Raw genomic sequence first — 18,585 nt, forward strand, 5'->3', positions numbered from 1 at the left:
TGCATCCCTTTTAAAGCTGCTAAGGTTGAGGAATACCGATCTGAAGGCTCTGCCATCTCCCCAACCCCAAAGTCCCTGTCCTTAGCCTGCTCTCTTCCTCTCTTTACAGCCTCTTGTTCCAACAACGGTGACATTCCCAAAGTTATTAAGACTTATTGGAGCTGTGGTCATTTTAATTGGTGGCATTTATCTCTTCATTGCTCAGGTATGGGATCCCTTTTTGTTTATGACTCCTCTGACCACACATGCATTTTTAATATACTATGTAGCCCAGAGGTGGGTTCCTACCGGTTCGCACCGGTTCGGTAGAACCGGTTCATCAAATCTACCGAACAGGTTAGAAGAGGTTCCACCAGTGGACCCGGAAAGCAGGCCACACCTCTCAGGTTGCCTTGATGCTGATCCTGCTTCCCACGCCTTCTCTTCCTCCTCCTCCTCCTCCTCCTCCTCCTCCTCCTCTGATTCAGCTGTTGGAGGGCTGGTGGCCGATAGGCCACAATAGAACCACTCATCTGAACACATTGCTGCCACCACACCATGGCACAAGCTGTGGCATGGTAGATTGGCATGCTGGGTGCAAATAGCTCCGCTCCACTCTCAAGAGACCTGCACAATCGGCCCTAAATTAACAATCGGCCAGTGTGAACTGGGTCTGGCACACCCCTTCTAACATCCCTGTCATAATGCAGCTGTCAGGGTTCCAAATAGCATCCAAAATTAAATCAGAGTACAAGGAAAAGTATTGCTCAAAGTTCCAATTTATCGTGTTGGCACATCTGGGGAAACCCGAATCTGAAAGCTTCCCGGTTTTCCCCACCCAGTTGAAAGTTCAAGATCTTGGCCCCAGACCCACAAGCCCATCCCATGGTCCAATCTCCCTCTGCCACACTGGCAGTTCCACCCATCCAGTTCCGGTCAGGTGCAGAGATGCAAAAACAACGGATGACCTTGGTTTTCACGAAAGAATTTTGTTATGGCTACATAGCATCTAACTCCTTACAATCCCGCCTCCCATTTTCCCACAATAGAAAATGCATAGCAGAATAATAGAAAGTGTGGCAGGCCAGAGATCCAGAAGAAAAGATGGCTGCAGGCCTGACAGTGGTGTTCTGATTTCTGTTCTTATTTACTCCCGTTTAGAGTTTTTACTTCTGGAGACGGCGCTTCTCTTGGAAAAGTCTTCTAGTGGACAGTTGCTTCGAAATATTCCTGTACGTTCGTATACGTTTCTCTTTTTCTGGAAGGATTAGAGATAATGTGCACTAATTCCAGGGTGTCAAACTCAATTTCATTGAGGGCTGCATCAGGGCTGTGGTTGACCTTGAGGGGCTGGCAGAGTGTGGCCAATTGGGTGGGTGTGGCCAGTATGATGCCACTCCCCAAACTGATGACATGTTTTCCTCATTGCATTGGGTAGACCAGGACAAAGCTTCATTGGGTAGACTGGGTCAAAGCGACGTCGGTAGGCCCCAGTGGTGCGTTGCAGGCGGTATGCCCCGGTACGGGCGTACCAGTGCCTGCCAGGAGCACTGGGTACCATTCTGGTATGGTGCTCCGGAGGACCCACCCACCCTCCCTCGTTCCTTACCTGTGTTTGAAGGAAACGGGCCATTTGTACACGTGTGCGCAGCGTACGGCGCCTGTGCGACGCTCTGCCGAGTAGCTGGAGCGTCGCGGAGGCGTTGCGGAGTGTTGCAGGAGGTAAGGACGCATGCGCACTGGACCAAATGTGATTTCTAATGTTCTCTCTCTCTCTCTCTCTCTCCCTCCCTCCCTCCTCCCTCTCTCTTCCCCCCTAATTGATTCATGAGTGTCGAGCCAAGTTTCAAAACAAAACAAGTCATTACATTTACTAGGAGCACCATTAGGCAACACCTTTTCGCAATCCAATCTGAGCTTTGTTTGAATTATAGCTGGACTTTATCTCTGTTCCTTCCCTCCCCTCAGTCTGTATCATAAATCACATTCCCCAATGAGGTGCACCTCTCCGAAGCCTGCTGTAGTAATCTGAGATCCGACTCTAGCCGAAAGTATGTGTGGAATACGCTCCCTACTTTTCCTCACCATGGCAACTTTAGGAGTTGACAGGTGCATCTTTTCTGTGTGTCCCCCCCCCCTGGCCTTTATGCAGTTGTGGGCTATGTCCACTCTTACCTCTTCATTCCCTAAACTGTAGTTGTTCCTCCACCCTCTCAAGGCCATTCACCCTCACCAGTACCCTCCCCAAATTCAGAGTAGAATTAGAAGGGACACTTGAGGTCTTCCAGACCAACCCCCTGCTCAAGCAGGAGACCCTATATACCAGGGGTGTCAAACCCAGTTTGTGTTTGACCTCAGGGGGTGAGGGAGTGGGGGGGCATGGGCAGGATGGAGTGGGTGTGGCCATCTACCAGTGAAAATGGAGCCTACAGGCCCTGTTTTTGGCTGGGATGGCCTCCTGCAGCCTTCTGCCAGCTGGCAGAGGGCTGCGGGAGGCCGTCCCGGCTGAAAATGAAGCCTGGGAGGGCAGGGCGCAACCCTGCCAAGCTCAATTTTTTGTCAGGGTTCCAAATAGCATCCAAAATTAAATCAGAGTCCGAGGCAAAGGATTCCTCAAAGTTCCAATTTATTAAGAGAGTCATGCTGGCACATCTGGGGAAACCCGAATCTGAAAGCTTCCCAGTTTTCCCCACCCAGTTGAAAGTTCAAGATCTTGCCCCCACACCCACAAGCCCATCCTATGGTCCCATCTCCCACTGCCATGCTGGCAGCTTCCACCCATCCAGTTCCGGTCAGGTGCAGAGGTGCAGAGACAAAGGATGACCTTGGCTTTCTAGAAAGAATGTTGTTATGGCTACCTATCATCTAACTCCTTACAATCCCCAGCTCCCATTTTCCCACAATAGAAAAAGCATAGTAGAAGAATAGAAAGTGTGGCAGGCCAAAGATCCAAAAGTAAAGATGGCTGCAGGCTTGACGCTTTTGCTGGTAGAGATACCGCGGGCCAGTCCTTCCCTGTTTCCGGGGTGACCCTGCAGGCCAGATCTAAGCACCCCTAACCCTAACCCCAGCTATATCCCACTTCAGACAAATGGCTCTCCAATCTTTTCTTTAAAACCTCCAGTGACGAAGCCCCCACAACTTCTGGAGGCAGGTTGTTTCCACTGGTTAATTGTCGTCACAGTTAGGAAGTTTCTCCTTAGTTCTAAGTTGTTTCTCTCCTTGATTAGTTTCCATCTGTTGCTTCTTGTACTGTACTTTGGGGCTTTGGAAAATAGGTTGACCTCCTCTCTTCTTTGGGGCAGCCCCTCAAATACTCTTATCATGTTCCCCGCGAGAAGATCTTACGTTCCCAACCTCTCCATTCATCAGCCTGGCTGCATCCTTTTCCAACAGAAGTGCGCAAGGCGTTGGAGGTTGTAGATAGAACATAGAATATCAAGAGTTGGAAGGGACCTTGGAGGTCATCTAGTCCACCCCCCTCCTCAGGCAGGAGGTCCTATACCATTTCAGTCAAGGGGCTGTCCAGTCTTTTCTTAAAAACCTCCAGTGATGAAGCCCCCACAACCTCTGGAGGCAACTTCTGTTCCACTGGTTAATTGTTCTCACTGTCAGGAAATTCCTCCTTAATTCTCGACTGGATCTCTCTTGTTTCTATCCGTTGTTTCTTGCTCTGGAAAATAAGTTGACCCCCCCCCCCTCTTCTTTGGGGCAGCCTCTCAAATAGCAATAGCAATAGCAGTTAGACTTATATACCGCTTCATAGGGCTTTCAGCCCTCTCTAAGCGGTTTACAGAGTCAGCATATTGCCCCCATAGTCTGGGTCCTCATTTCACCCAGATAGATAGATAGATGATAGATGATAGATAGATAGATAGATAGATAGATAGATAGATAGATAGATAGATTAGATAAGATAGATAGATAGATAGATAGATAGATAGATAGATTAGATAAGATAGATATATATATATATATATATATATATATATATATATATAGAGAGAGAGAGAGAGAGAGAGAGAGAGAGAGAGAGAGAGAGAGAGAGAGAGAGAGAGAGATGATGGATGATAGGTAGAGAGACAGAGAAAGACAGATGGCTGATAGATAGGATAAGAAGATTAGATAGATAGATAGATAGATAGATAGATAGATAGATAGATAGATGATAGATAGATAGATAGATAGATAGATAGATAGATAGATAGATAGATAGATAGATAGCAATAGCAGTTAGACTTATATACCGCTTCATAGGGCTTTCAGCCCTCTCTAAGAGGTTTACAGAGTCAGCATATTGCCCCCCACAGTCCGGGTCCTCATTTCACTCACCTCGGAAGGATGGAAGGCTGAGTCAACCTTGAGCCGGTGAGATTAGAACCGCCGAACTGCAGATAACAGTCAGCTGAAGTGGCCTGCAGTACTGCACCCTAACCACTGCGCCACCTCGGCTCTGCTATCATAGATAGAACATCGAATATCAAGAGTTGGAAGGGACCTTGGAGGTCATCTAGTCCACCGCTTGCTCAAGCAGGACGTTTCAGACAAGCGGCGGGCAACTCTTCTTAAAATCCTCCAGTGATGGAGCACCCATAACTTCCGGTGGCAAGCAGTTCCACTGGTTAATTGTTTTCTCACGGTTGGGAAGCCTCGTCTTAATTCCAGCTTGCTTCTCTCCTTGATTAGTTTCCATCCGTTGCTTCTCATCCTGCCTTCAGGACTCAGTGGTGGGTTTCACAAAATTTTTCGAACCTACTCTGTGGGTGTGGCCTCCTTTGTGGGAGTGGCTTGCCGGCCATGTGACCTGGTGGGAGTGGCTTGCTGGCCATGTGTTTTCTTTCTTTCTTTCTTTCTTTCTTTCTTTCTTTCTTTCTTTCTTTCTTTCTTTCTTTCTTTCTTTCTTTCTCTCTCTCTCTCTCTCTCTCTCTCTTTCCTTCCTTTTGTCTCTCTGTCCCTTTTTCCTTTTTTTCTTTCATCTCTCTCTCTCTCTCTTTTTCTTTCTTTTTTCTTTTTTTATTTCTTTCTTTCTTCCTTTCTTTCTCTTTCACTTTCTCTCTCTGTGAGTCTTTGTGTGTGTGTGTGTCTGTGTGTGTGTCTGTGTGTGTGTCTGTGTGTGTGTCTGTGTCTGTGTGTCAGTGGTGGGTTTCAAAAATTTTTGGAACCTCTTCTGTAGGTGTGGCCTGCTTTCCGGGTCCACTGGTGGAACCTCTTCTAACCGGTTCGGTAGATTTGATGAACCGGTTCTACCGAACTGGTGCGAACTGGTAGGAACCCACCTCTGCTTCAGGTGCTTTGGAAAATACGTTGACCCCCCTTCTTCTTTGGGGCAGCCCCTTAAATACTGGAAGTACCCCTCAAATACTGCTGTCATGGTCTCCTCCTAGTCCTTCTCTTCTTTAGACTAGCCAAATCCTGCAATCGTTCTTCATATGTTTTTGTCTCCGGGCCTTTAATCATCTTCGTCGCTCTTCTCTGCTTCTCTCTCTGGCCTTTCCCAGGTTCGTGCAGGCCCTCGCCATCCTGGCCGCCTCCGTGATGTTCTTTGCGAGCATGGAAACATATGTGCTGCCCATGGTGTTCGCCTTGCTTTTGGGCTGGGTGAACATGCTCTACTACACCCGCGGCCTCCAGCAGACGGGGATCTACATCGTGATGATTCAGAAGGTAGCTCACTCCGTCACACAACCGGATCACTTCCGTTTCCGCATATTGGATTGCTTCTGATTTCACAGGGCAGCTCAGAATCTGAATGAAGCCGGTCCATGGCAGGCCGCCCTCGTTTTAACAACCGCAATGGAAACCGGCGGCTTGGTCGTTAAGTGAAGCGGTCGCAATGCGAAACCTCATAACGTTCAGGATTTGAGTTTCGCTTTCTTGCAAAGGTCCTAAACCAGTAAGGACTGGTTTGCAAAGCTACCGTATTTTTTGGGAGTATAAGACGCACTTTCCCCCCCAAAAAAAGAGGGTGGAAATCTAGGTGCATCTTATACACCGAATACAGCATTTTTGGCCTCCTGAAACCCCGCCCCCTTTGCAAAAATGGAGGTGCAGAGGTTTTGGGAGGCATGCAAAGTGCTCCTGGGGGCTGGGGAGGGCAAAAAGGAGTGGCAAATGGGCCGTTTTTTGCTCGTTTTTGCTCACCCCGCCCCAGAAGCACTCTATAATCCCCCTAAAGGCTATGCATGCCCTTTTTTGACAAAAAAATGGAGGTCTGCAGAATACAAAAACTTATTTTTTAATTTGCCTTTTCAAAATTTCAAAATCTTATACTCTGAAAAATTCCGTACTTTTTCCTCCTAAGTGCGAAAAATTCCTGTGGTTGTTTTCTTCCAGACGTTTCATTACCCAACTAGGTAACGTCATCAGTGCCAGTAAAGTGTGTTGTTTGCTGTCAGTTTATATTCTGGTGTCTTGCCTGTCTGTGTGGGTGGGGGGCCTGTTTGGGCTGTTTTCTTATTGCTCTTTGGCAGTTTCCTGATATAGGGGTATTGCTTACTTGGATGTTCCTCTGAAGTTAACCTTGGAGTTAATCTATGTTGATCTGAGTGCTTATTACTTGTGGAGAGGTGCTGGAGAAGGAAGAAAGGAAGGAAGGAAGGAGCTGGCATCAGATTCGGGCAGTGGGGAGGTTGGGGAGGAACCTGGGCCAGTCCTGGAGTCTGAGGGAGGCTCGGATGAGGGCTCTGTGTCGGAGGCAGAGAGGGGGCCAGGACCGTCTGACAGTTATCAGCTGCCTTCGGAGTCGGACATCAGTGAGGCAGAGGAACAGCTGGAGCCTGTTCCCAGTGTGCGCATGCGCAGAGTTGCCAGAGGAAGGGAGCAGCTAAAGAACAGGGGTCGACTTGGGAGGAAGGCCACAGGTGGATGGTGAATGGCCCTCCCAGAGGACATAAAAGAGGAGCGAAAGGGGAGTGGAGTTTGCAGGAGACAATTAGTTTTCTTAATTGGATCATGACTCTCCAAAGCTCCTTGCCAAGTTCTGCAGAGATCATCCTGGCAGCTCTCCAAGCCAGATGAGGTCTGTGACTGTAAATCCTCCCTTGAAAGACTTTGCTGGATGTGAAGGAGCAGAATTCACAGTCAATTAATAAAAGGGTTTTTTGTCGGGACAAGAAGTTTGTTTCATGCTCTTGGGAAGCCTAGGTCAAATGAGGAAGGAAGGAAAGAAAGAAAGGAAGGAAGAAAGAAAGAAAGGAAGAGAAAGAAAGAGAAAGAAAGAAAGGAAGGAAGGAAGGAAGGAAGGAAGGAAGGTTGCATTGAACATCTAGATCAGAGGTGTCCAATGCTAGACCAGGCCAAGCCCAAAAATGCCAGGAAATTTCTAGAAGCCTGACACTCTGACAAATCAGCCATCAATAATAGTCACATAGATATTAACAACATCTGTAGACTGTGCAAAAGAGACAATCAAACAGGCCAAAAACAGAAAAAAAAAGACTCGAACAAATCTCCACCAGTAATCACCTCCACCTACACAGACAAGCAAGTCACCAGAATATAAACTGACAGCAAACAGCATATTCCTTACTAGCACTGATGACGTTCCCTAGTTGGGTCGCGAAATGTCTGCAAGAAAACAGGCAAGCTCAGAGAGCACCAAGGAGCCCACATTTCAACTCTGAATTATCGTAGTTTTCGGACTATAAGATGTACTGGAGTATAAGACTCACCAAGGTTTTGAAGAGCCAAATTTAAAAAAAAAAGGTTTTTTCACTCTGCAGACCTCCCCAAAACGGCCTGTTTTTCATGAAAACGGGCCCGTTTTTTGTCAAAAAAAGGGCATGCATAATCTTTAGGAGGCTTATAGAGTGCTCCTTGGGGGCTGGGGGGGGGCAAAATTGAGCAAAAAACGGCCTGTTTTTTGCTCATTTCTGCCCTCCCCAACCCCTAGCATCACTCTGCAAGGCTCCTAAAGGCTCTGCACGGCCATTTTGGTGAAGGGGGCGGTGTTTCAGGAGGCCAAAATACTGTATTCAGTGTATAAGACGCACCCAGATTTTCAGCCTCTTTTTTGAGGGGAAAAGGTGCGTCTTATACTCCGAAAAATACAGTAAATACATTCTCCTTTAATTGAGGACAACCTGCATTTATGTCATTCCTGCCCAGTTAGCAGTATGGCTGGTATTAACCATCTCTGCCATGGGGTAATCTACAACAGTGGTTTTCAAATTGGGCACCCCTTTAAGACCCGAAGGGACACAGTGGCTCAGAGGCTAAGATGCTGAGCTTGTCGATCGGAAAGATCGGCAGTTTGGCGGTTCGAATCCCTAGCACCGTGTAACGGAGTGAGCTCCCGTGACTTGTCCCAGCTTCTGCCAACCTGGTAGTTCGAAAGCAGGTAAAAAATGCAAGTAGAAAACTAGGTACCACCTTTGGTGGAAAGGGAACAGCATTCCATGCGCCTTTGGCATTGAGTCATGCCAGCCACAGGACCACGGAGACGTCTTCGGACAGCGCTGGCTCTTCGGCTTTGAAAAGAGATAGCAATAGCAATAGCAGTTAGACTTATCTACCGCTTCATAGGGCTTTCCGCCCTCTCTAAGCGGTTTACAGAGTCAGCATATCGCCCCCAACAACAATCAGGGTCCTCATTTTACCCACCTCGGAAGGATGGAAGGCTGAGTCAAACCTGAGCCGGTGAGGTTTGAACAGCCGAACTGCAGAACTGCAGTCAGCTGAAGTAGCCTGCAGTGCTGCATTTAACCACTGCGCCACCTCGGCTCTTAAGAGGCTGAGCTTGTCGATCAGAAAGTTTGGTAGTTCGGCTGTTCGAATCCCTGGCGCCACGTAACGGAGTGAGCTCCCGTGACTTGTCCCAGCTTCTGCCAACCTGGTAGTTCGAAAGCAGGTAAAACTGCAAGTAGAAAAATAGGGACCATCTTTGGTGGGAAGGGAACAGCGCCGCCCCCTAGAGTCGGGAACGACTAGCACATATGTGCGAGGGGAACCTTGACCTTAATATCCGTGGATTTGGGGAGTTGAGGTCCACCCACCTTAAAGGTGCTGAGGCTGAAGATTCCCGATCTCCATGTGGCTTCTCATTCTCGTTCCAGGCCATCTTGAGGGACCTCCTGCACTTCCTGATGGTTTATGTGATCTTCCTGTTTGGCTTTGCAACGGGTGAGTGTCATGGAGAGCAATAGCAATAGCAATAGCAGTTAGACTTATATACCGCTTCATAGGGCTTTCAGCCCTCTCTAAGCGGTTTACAGAGTCAGCATATCGCCCCCAACAACAATCCGGGTCCTCATTTTACCCACCTCGAAAGGATGGAAGGCTGAGTCAACCCTGAGCCGGTGAGATTTGAACAGCCGAACTGCAGAACTGCAGTCAGCTGAAGTAGCCTGCAGTGCTGCATTTAACCACTGCGCCACCTCAGAGCGGTCCAGGTGAGCCCTTCCTCATTTCCACCTGAGCAGGAGGGAATCGTGGATCAAGGAAAGTTGCTGCTCTTAGTGTCCTTGGTGAAAGAGATGGTCCAGGAGGCCTGTTTTGAAACCTGAGGATCCCCTCTAGGACTGCTGTGATGGAATTTATATTTGTGTTAGGAAAGATTTCTGCTGCAGGTGTAACTTAATCAGGTACATCAGGTGGGGGGGTGGGTGGGAGTGAGGAGATTTCAGTTTTGGAGCAGACAGAAGATCCACCAGCTGAAGCCAGGTGGAGAAGCTTGTTTGAGAAGGGTGGCCACACAAATCAAATGAATGAATTAATCAATTAATTAATGAGTGAATGAATGAATGAATGAGTGAGTGAATGAATGAGTGAATGACTGAATGAAATAATGGGTAAATAAGTGATTGAGTGAATGAATGAGTGAATGAATGAATGAATAAGCAAGTGAATGAGTGAATGAATGACTCAATGACTGACTGACTGACTGAATGAATGAATGAATGGGTAAATAAGTGATTGAGTGAATGAATGAGTGAATGAATGAATGAATAAGCAAGTGAATGAATGAATGAATGAATGGGTAAATAAGTGATTGAGTGAATGAATGAGTGAATGAATGAAGAATGAATAAGCAAGTGAATGAGTGAATGCATGAATGACTGATTGACTGACTGACTGAATGAATGAATGGGTAAATAAGTGATTGAGTGAATGAATGAGTGAATGAATGAGTGAATGAATGAACGAGCAAGTGAATGAGTGAATGAATGAATGAATGAATGAATGAATGACTGAATGAATTAAATGGGTAAATAAGTGACTGAGTGAATGAATGAGTGAATGAATGAATAAGCAAGTGAATGAGTGAATGAATGAGTGAGTGAATGAATAGTTGAATAAATGAGTGAATAAATTAGTGAATGAATTAGTAAAGAAGTGAATGAGTATGTGAATGAATGAATGAATGAATGAGAATGAATGAATAGGTGAATGAATGAGTGAATGAGTGAGTAAAAGAATTATAGATGAATAGAATAGAATAGAATAACAGAGTTGGAAGGGACCTCGGAGGTCTTCTAATCCAACCCCCTCCTTAGGCAGGAAACCCTACACCACTTCAGACAAATGGCTATCCAATATCTTCTTAAAGACTTCCAGTGTTGGGGCATTCACAACCTCTGGAGCAGAGAGGGTATTGGACCAGTTTGCCGGAACCTGTAGTGTGGAAATCCTGGGTTCCCCCCGTCCCCCTCAGCTCTATGCCGTCCCATTTAGGCAGGTTTTTTTTTGCCAAAGAGCATGTGTGGAAGGCTGAGTGCATGCATAGACCTGGCACATGCGCCCACATTTGCGAACCAGTAGGGAAGGTAAGTGAATACCACCACCCCTGTTCTGGAGGCAGGTTGTTCCACAGGTGAATTTTTCTGTCAGGAAAATTCTTCTTAGTTCTGAATGAGTGTGTGAGTGAATGAGTGTGTGAGTGAGTGAATGAGTGAATGAATGAATAAACAAGAGAATGAGTGTGTGAATGAGTGAATGAATGAATAAACAAGTGAAGGAGTGTGCGAATGAGTGAATGAGAATGAATGAGTGAATGAATGAATAAACAAGTGAAGGAGTGTGTGAATGAATGAGAATGAATGAGTGAATCAATGAATAAACAAGAGAATGAGTGTGTGAATGAGTGAATGAAAATGAATGAGTGAATGAATGAATAAACAAGGGAAGGAGTGTGTGAATGAGTGAATGAGAATGAATGAGTGAATGAATGAATAAACAAATGAATGAGTGTGTGAATGAGAATGAATGAGTGAATGAATGAATAAACAAGAGAATGAGTGTGTGAATGAGTGAATGAATGAATAAACAAATGAATGAGTGTGTGAATGAGAATGAATGAGTGAATGAATGAATAAACAAGTGAATGAGTGTGTGAATGAGAATGAATGAGTGAATGAATGAATAAACAAGTGAAGGAGTGTGTGAATGAATGAGAATGAATGAGTGAATCAATGAATAAACAAGAGAATGAGTGTGTGAATGAGTGAATGAATGAATAAACAAATGAATGAGTGTGTGAATGAGAATGAATGAGTGAATGAATGAATAAACAAGTGAATGAGTGTGTGAATGAGAATGAATGAGTGAATGAATGAATAAACAAGTGAATGAGTGTGTGAGTGAGTGAACGAATCAATTAAATGGAGTGAATGAATGAATGATTAAAGAGTGAATAAATGGGTGAGTGAATGAATGAGTAAATGAATGAATAAATGAGAGTGAATGAATGAATGAGTAAATGAGTGAACGGATGAGTGAAAGACGTTTCTAAGAAAAGACCGGAGAACCCTTGGTCTGAAATGATGTAGGGTCTCCTGCTTGAGCAGGGGGTTGGACTAGAAGACCTCCAAGGTCCCTTCCAGCTCTATTCTGAGTGACTGATGGAGAACACACAGTGAAGAATTCAGAGTCTCGACGTCTGGATGCAAATAAAAATCTAACAATAAGGTCAGTTGGAGAACCAACGAAGCCCCCAAAGATCAATCAGCCACTTGGGGTCTCCTCCTGTCCTTCCCACTGAGAAGTTCCCCCAGAGTTTCCAGAGGAAGAATTGACATTTCAATGGCTCCTTCCAGCTCTCATCGTTCTCACCGGGGGCGCTTCCCACTCCGCCCGCAACGCGTCTGTCCCGCTCAACGATGACTCCAAAGACCAGGCCGTCTATTCGGGGCTATTTCAGACGGCTCTGCTGCTCTTCAGGTTCACCATCGGCATGGGCGACCTGGAGTACAACGAGAATGTGAAGTACAGCGACGTTGCGATGCTGTTGGTCCTCCTGTTTGTCATCTTGACCTACATCCTCTTGCTCAACATGCTGATTGCCCTGATGAGTGAAACGGTCACCAACGTCTCCGGCTACAGCCAGAGTGTCTGGCAGCTACAGGTAAGACCCCCTCCCCCACTTCCATTGGGACGGTGGTCATTCCTGGCCCAGCAGGAATCTATCTATCTATCTATCTATCTATCTATCTATCTATCTATCTATCTATCTATCTATCTATCTATCTATCTATCTATCTATCTATCATCTATCATCTATATCTATCTATCAATCATTTACCTACCTACCTACCTGTCTATCCATCCATCCACATATCCTTCCTCCCTTCCTTCCTTTGTTCCTTCCTGCCTTCCTCTATCTCTTCTATCTATCTATCTATCTATCTATCTATCTATCTATCTATCTATCTATCTATCTATCTATCTATCTATCCATCCATCCATCCATCCATCCATCCATCCATCCATCCATCTATCTATCTATCTATCATCTATCCATCATTTACCTACCTACCTGTCCATCCATCCATCCACATATCCTTCCTTCCTTTAACTATCTATCTTCTTCTCTCTCTCTCTCTCATTTACCTACCTACCCACCTGTCCATCCATCCATCCATCCATCCACATATCCTTCCTTCCTTTAACTATCGATCTTCCATCTGTCTGTCTGTCTGTCTGTCTGTCTGTCTGTCTGTCTGTCTGTCTGTCTGTCTGTCTGTCTGTCTGTCTGTCTGTCTATCTATCTATCTATCTATCTATCTATCTATCTATCTATCTATCTATCTATCTACCATCATATCTATCTATCATTTTCCTACCTACCTACCTCTCCATTCATCCATCCACATATCCTTCCTTCCTTTAACTATCTATCTTCTTCTCTCTCTCTCTCTCATTTACCTACCTACCCACCTGTCCATCCATCCATCCATCCATCCACATATCCTTCCTTCCTTTAACTATCTATCTTCCTTCTATCTATCTATCTATCTATCTATCTATCTATCTATCTATCTATCTATCTATCTATCTATCTATCTATCTATCTATCTATCTCTCTCTATCATTTTCCTACCTACCTACCTCTCCATTCATCCATCCACATATCCTTCCTTCCTTTAACTATCTATCTTCCATCTATCTATCTATCTATCTATCTATCTATCTATCTATCTATCATCATCATATCTATCTATCAATCATTTACCTACCTACCTACCTACCTGTCCGTCCATCCATCCATCCATCCATCCATCCATCCATCCATCCATCCAACCAACCAACCATCCACATATCCTTCCTCCCTCCCTTCCTTTGTTCCTTCCTGCCTTCCTCTATCTCTTCCATCTATCTATCTATCTATCTATCTATCTATCTATCTATCTATCTATCTATCTATCTATCTATCCATCCATCCATCCATCCATCCATCCATCCATCCATCCATCCATCCATCCATCCATCCATCTATCTATCTTCCATCTCTCTCTCTCTTTCTCTCCCTTTTATAAGCTCTGATCACCAACCCCTCTATTTTCAGAGAGCCATAGCTATTCTGGAGATCGAGAGGAACTGGATCTGGTGCTGGAGAAAGGCCCAGAGAGCCGGCTCTTATCTCCCCATCGGCTCTGAGGACAAGAGGTGGTTTTTTCGGTAAGCTTAACCACCTGCCCAATCGGGGTACCAAACGCGTCCCTTCAGAAATGGCCCCTCCCTGATTCTCTCGCGCATCAAGAAAGGGGAGGAGGCTCTATGAGACTCGTAAGATTCTCTTACTGCTACTTATCCCTCTTGGGGGTCTTTTTCTAGCGTAGAAGAAGTCAACTGGGAAGACTGGAATGAAAAAATCGATGCCCTCAGAGAAGACCCCGTGGGATTCAACCTTCTGGAGAAGGATTCCTCTTCGGGTAAGACGAACACCACGGCGGTGTCAAGAGTTGGTGCCCACCCATCTTTGTGACTTTCTAAACGGTGGATTGGGTTTCTTCTAAGCCAGGCTTCCCCAGCAGCATGAAGCCGAGTCCTCGTCCCGATAAACCCCTTTTATTTAATTTACAGTGAATTCCTCTCCAGCCAAGTCTTTCCTCTCCCACCGTTTTTCGAGATAGTTCCCAATTACCGACCTTTCTAAGGCTTGGAGAGTGGCCAGGCCGATATCTTTCAGACGCCGCAATACTTGGCAAGAATGCAGGAATGAACTAAGTGTCTCCTGCAAGCTCCTCTCCCCTTTCGCTCCTCTTTTATTCCCTCTGGGGGGGGCCATTCACCGTCCACCTGTGGCTTTACTTCCAAGTCGAACTAATGGTCTCCTGCAAGCTCCACTCCCCTTTCGCTCCTCTTTTATTCCCTCTGGGAGGGGCCATTCACCGTCCACCTGTGGCTTTACTTCCAAGTCGAACTAATGGTCTCCTGCAAACTCCACTCCCCTTTCGCTCCTCTTTTATTTCCTCTGGGAGGGGCCATTCACTGTCCACCTGTGGCCTTCCTCCCAAGTCGAACTAATGGTCTCCTGCAAACTCCACTCCCCTTTCGCTCCTCTTTTATTCCCTCTGGGAGTGGCCATTCACCGTCCATCTGTGGCCTTCCTCCCAAGTCGAACTAATTGCCTCCTGCAAACTCCACTCCCCTTTCGCTCCTCTTTTATTTCCTCTGGGAGGGATCATTCACCGTCCACCTGTGGCCTTACTCCCAAGTCGACCCCTGTTCTTTAGCTCTTCCCTTCGTCTGGCCACTCTGTGCATGCACACACTGGGAACAGGCTCCAGCTGTTCTTCTGCCCCACTGATGTCTGACCCCGAAGGCAGCTGATAATTGGCATACGGCCCTGCCCCCCTCTCTGCCTCCGACACAGAGCCCTCGTCCGAGCCTTCCCCAGACTCCAGGACTGGCCCAGGTTCCTCCCCAACCTCCTCACTGTTCAAATCTGATGCCAGCTCAGCTGGCAGGCCACAACAGGGTTTTATCGAGTGAAGGTGGAATGTAAGCATGTGTTGATTGGGCAGGGGGGTGGTGGACTAGATGACCTCCAAGCTCCCTTCCAGCTCTGCTATTCTGTTGTTATTATTATTTTTACTAATGAGCCGTGGTGGTGCAGTGGTTAGAGTGGAGTACTCCTTCTGCTGCCTGCCGGCTGCCTGCAATTTGGCGGTTTGAATCTCACCAGGCTCAAGATCGACTCAGCCTTCCATACTTCGGAGCTGGGTAAAATGAGGATCCGGATTGTTGTGGTCCAGAGGCTGACTCTGTAAACCGCTTAGAGAGGGCTGTAAAAGCAGTGTAAAGCAGGATATAAGTCTAAGTGCCATTGCTATTGCTTATTCTGCCTTGGAGAACATTACCTGCTATTTGCCAGCAGATGGCAGTGTCGCTCCATCAAACCGAAACCAGCTTGGCTGAATTCTAGGTTAAGGCTAGCATCTCCTTCTCCAGCCAGATAGTCCTCGACTTATGACTGTTCACTTAATGACGGAAGTTACAACAGACAGATGTTATGGTTGGTCACAACCCAGTTCTGAAGTTCTGACGGTTATTCTACCAAACAATCGGTCGTTTGGCCTATTTTATGTACTTTCACCCAAATCTGGCACTGTCAGTTTGCTTAACGACCGTGGCGTTTTCTTAACGACGGTTGCATAAAAGGTCCCGAAACAAATCTATTTTACAGTCGTCATGGCTTGCGACTGTGATGGGCAGGTTCCATTGTGGTCAGAAGGCGAGGACTAGCTGCCAGGAGTTTTGGAGGAGGGCACCTCCCGTTCCCCAAAACTCTGCACAGGTAGTCCTCAACTTATGACCACAATTGAGCCCCAAATTTATGTGGCTAAGCGAGAGACGGTTGTTGGGTTTCGCCCCATTTTACGACCTTCCTTGCCACAGTTGTTAAGTGGATCACTTCAGATGTTAAGTTAGTCAGAGGGTTGCTAAGCAAACCCAGCTTCCTCGTTGATTTGTCCGAAGGTCGTAAAATGTGACCACATGATCCCGGGGACACTGCGACCGTCATAAATACGAATCAGTTGCCGAGCGGCGTCTGAATTTTGATCACATGACCAGGGGGATGCTGCGGCAGCCATAACAGGAGAAAAATGGTCATAAGACACTTTTTTCAGAGTCGTAACTTCGAATGGTCGCTAAATAAACTGTTGTAAGTGGAGGACTACGTGTACATGACTCTGGGACCAGTGGTGGGTTTCACATTTTGTTTCCACTAGTTCGACGGATTCACACCCATCCGCTTTGCGGGTGCACACACCCCTTCCGCACATGTGTTCGGCCTCAAAAATGTGCCTAAATAGGACAGCATAGAGCCGGGGCGCGATTCCCGCTACCGGTTTGGGCAAATGAGTCCGAACCGGCTGAATACCACCTCTGTCTGGGACTCTGTAACTGCCAGGCCTGCAGCCATTTTTACTTTTTGGATCTCTGGCCTGCCACACTTTCTATTCTTCTACTGGGAAAATGTGAGGGAGGATTGTATGGAGTTAGATGATAGGTAGCCATAACAACATTCTTTCTAGAAAGCCAAGGTCATTCATTGTCTCTGCACCTCTGCACCTGACTGGAACTGGATGGGTGGAAGCTGCCAGCGTGGCAGTGGATGATTGGACCATGGGATGGGCTTGTGGGTGTGGGGGCAAGAACTTGAACTTTCAACTGGGTGGGGAAAACCGGGAGGCTTTCAGATTCGGGTTTCCCCAGATGTGCCAACACGATAAATTGGAACTTCGAGGAATCCTTTGCTTCGGAGTCTGATTTACTGTTGGATGCTATTTGGAACCCTGACATTAACCCGAATTTCCATTAAAATACTTCACCAGCTACCCCAAAATTCAGGGTGCTGTCCGGGGTCCTGAGCCCCAGTACTGACCCGAGACTGGGGGTGAGGGGCGTAAAGACTCAGGGAAGATGGAGGTTGACAATAACCATCATAAATATGAGTCAGTTGCTACCCGTCCGAATTTTGATCACAGATGCCTCAACCTGTGTAAGTGTGAAAAAAGGGGAGACGTCACTCTTTATCATTGCCGCTGTAACTTGGAAGGGTCACTAAACGAACGGTCGTAAGTCGAGGACCGCCTGTAAAACCGTGCTTAATTGTGGGAACGTGTGCTAATCGCTGGTTTCTTGATTTCTCTGTTACTCCAGAGTCGAAACTACGGGACTGGTTTGCTCGGGCAAAGTCGCGCTTCTCTTCACTGGTGGAGGAAGGGGAAAAGCAGGAAGAAAGGGTGTCGCTGCAAAACTTGAGACCCTAGGAGGAGAGGAATCGCGCTCCCCCCCCCCCGGTCCCCAAGGAAGGAGGGACAGACAGAGGGGTGTCTCAGCCACGAAAGGACCCACCTCAACTCTGCTCTCCAGGGAAAAGAGAGGGTGGGATTTGGTGCCTTTGGGAAGGATTCGGCCCACCTCCATTAATGCAGCTCATAGGTTGTCTGAGAGGAAAAAGCCAGCTGTTTAGCTCTTGCTCTTCTTCTTCTTCTTCTTCTTCTTCTTCTTCTTCTTCTTCTTCTTCTTCTTCTTCTTCTTCTTCTTCTTCTTCCTCCTCCTCCTCCTCCTCCTCCTCCTCCTCCTCCTCCTCCTCCTCCTCCTCCTCCTCTACTACTACTACTACTACTACTATAGTGGTTGTTCTTTTTCTTCTCCAATTCTTCTTCTTCCTCTTCAATTATTCTTCTCCTTCTCCTTCAATTATTCTTCTTTATCAATTCTTCTTCTTCTCCAATTCTTCTTCGTCAATTCTTCTTCTTCTTCTTCTTCTTCTTCTTCTTCTTCTTCTTCTTCTTCTTCTTCTTCTACTACTACTACTACTAGTATTCTTCTTCATCATCTATTTCTTCTTCTTCTTCTTCATCATCTTCTTCTTCTACTACTACTACTACTACTAATTCTTCTTCATCATCTATTTTCCTTCTTCTTCATCAATTCTTCTTCTTCTTCTTCTTCTTCTTCTACTACTACTACTACTACTAGTAGTATTACTACTAGTACTACTACTACTAGTAGTAGTACTGTTAGTTGTTGTTGTTCTTCTTCACCTCCTCCTCCTTCAATTCTTCTTCCTCTTCAAATCTTCTTCTTCTCCTTCAATTCTTCTTCTCCTTCAATTCTTCTTCTTCGTCAATTCTTCTTTTTCTTCTTCTTCTTCTTCTTCTTCTTCTTCTTCTTCTTCTTCTTCTACTACTACTACTACTACTAGTAGTACTGTTAGTTGTTGTTCTTCTTCTTCACCTCCTCCTTCTTCAATTCTTCTTCCTCTTCAAATCTTCTTCTTCTCCTTCAATTCTTCTTCTTCATCAGTTCTTCTTCTTCTTCTTCTTCTTCTTCTTCTTCTTCTTCTTCTTCTTCTTCTTCTTCCTTCTCCTCTTC

The 18,585-nt window shown here is 46.2% G+C and overlaps 1 protein-coding gene across 1 annotated transcript in view; it reads left to right on the forward strand.

Annotated features, from left to right (window-relative positions):
* LOC148042383 (transient receptor potential cation channel subfamily V member 2-like) overlaps positions 1-17,684 on the forward strand; it is a 36,100-nt gene extending 18,416 nt beyond the window's left edge. Inside the window, exons 9-16 of the mRNA XM_087702876.1 lie at positions 110-205; positions 1,141-1,211; positions 5,478-5,643; positions 9,033-9,099; positions 12,012-12,319; positions 13,760-13,872; positions 14,029-14,126; positions 17,365-17,684. Coding sequence (XP_087559002.1) covers positions 110-205; positions 1,141-1,211; positions 5,478-5,643; positions 9,033-9,099; positions 12,012-12,319; positions 13,760-13,872; positions 14,029-14,126; positions 17,365-17,474 — 1,029 coding nt within the window. The 3' untranslated portion in view covers positions 17,475-17,684. The remainder of the gene's footprint in view (positions 1-109; positions 206-1,140; positions 1,212-5,477; positions 5,644-9,032; positions 9,100-12,011; positions 12,320-13,759; positions 13,873-14,028; positions 14,127-17,364) is intronic.
* Positions 17,685-18,585: the final 901 nt, after the last annotated feature.

This window comes from Thamnophis sirtalis, unplaced genomic scaffold (assembly GCF_051295495.1).
Source record: "Thamnophis sirtalis isolate CommonGarterSnake01/CBP01778 unplaced genomic scaffold, rThaSir2_p1.2 scaffold_17, whole genome shotgun sequence".
NCBI lineage: Eukaryota > Metazoa > Chordata > Lepidosauria > Squamata > Natricidae > Thamnophis > Thamnophis sirtalis.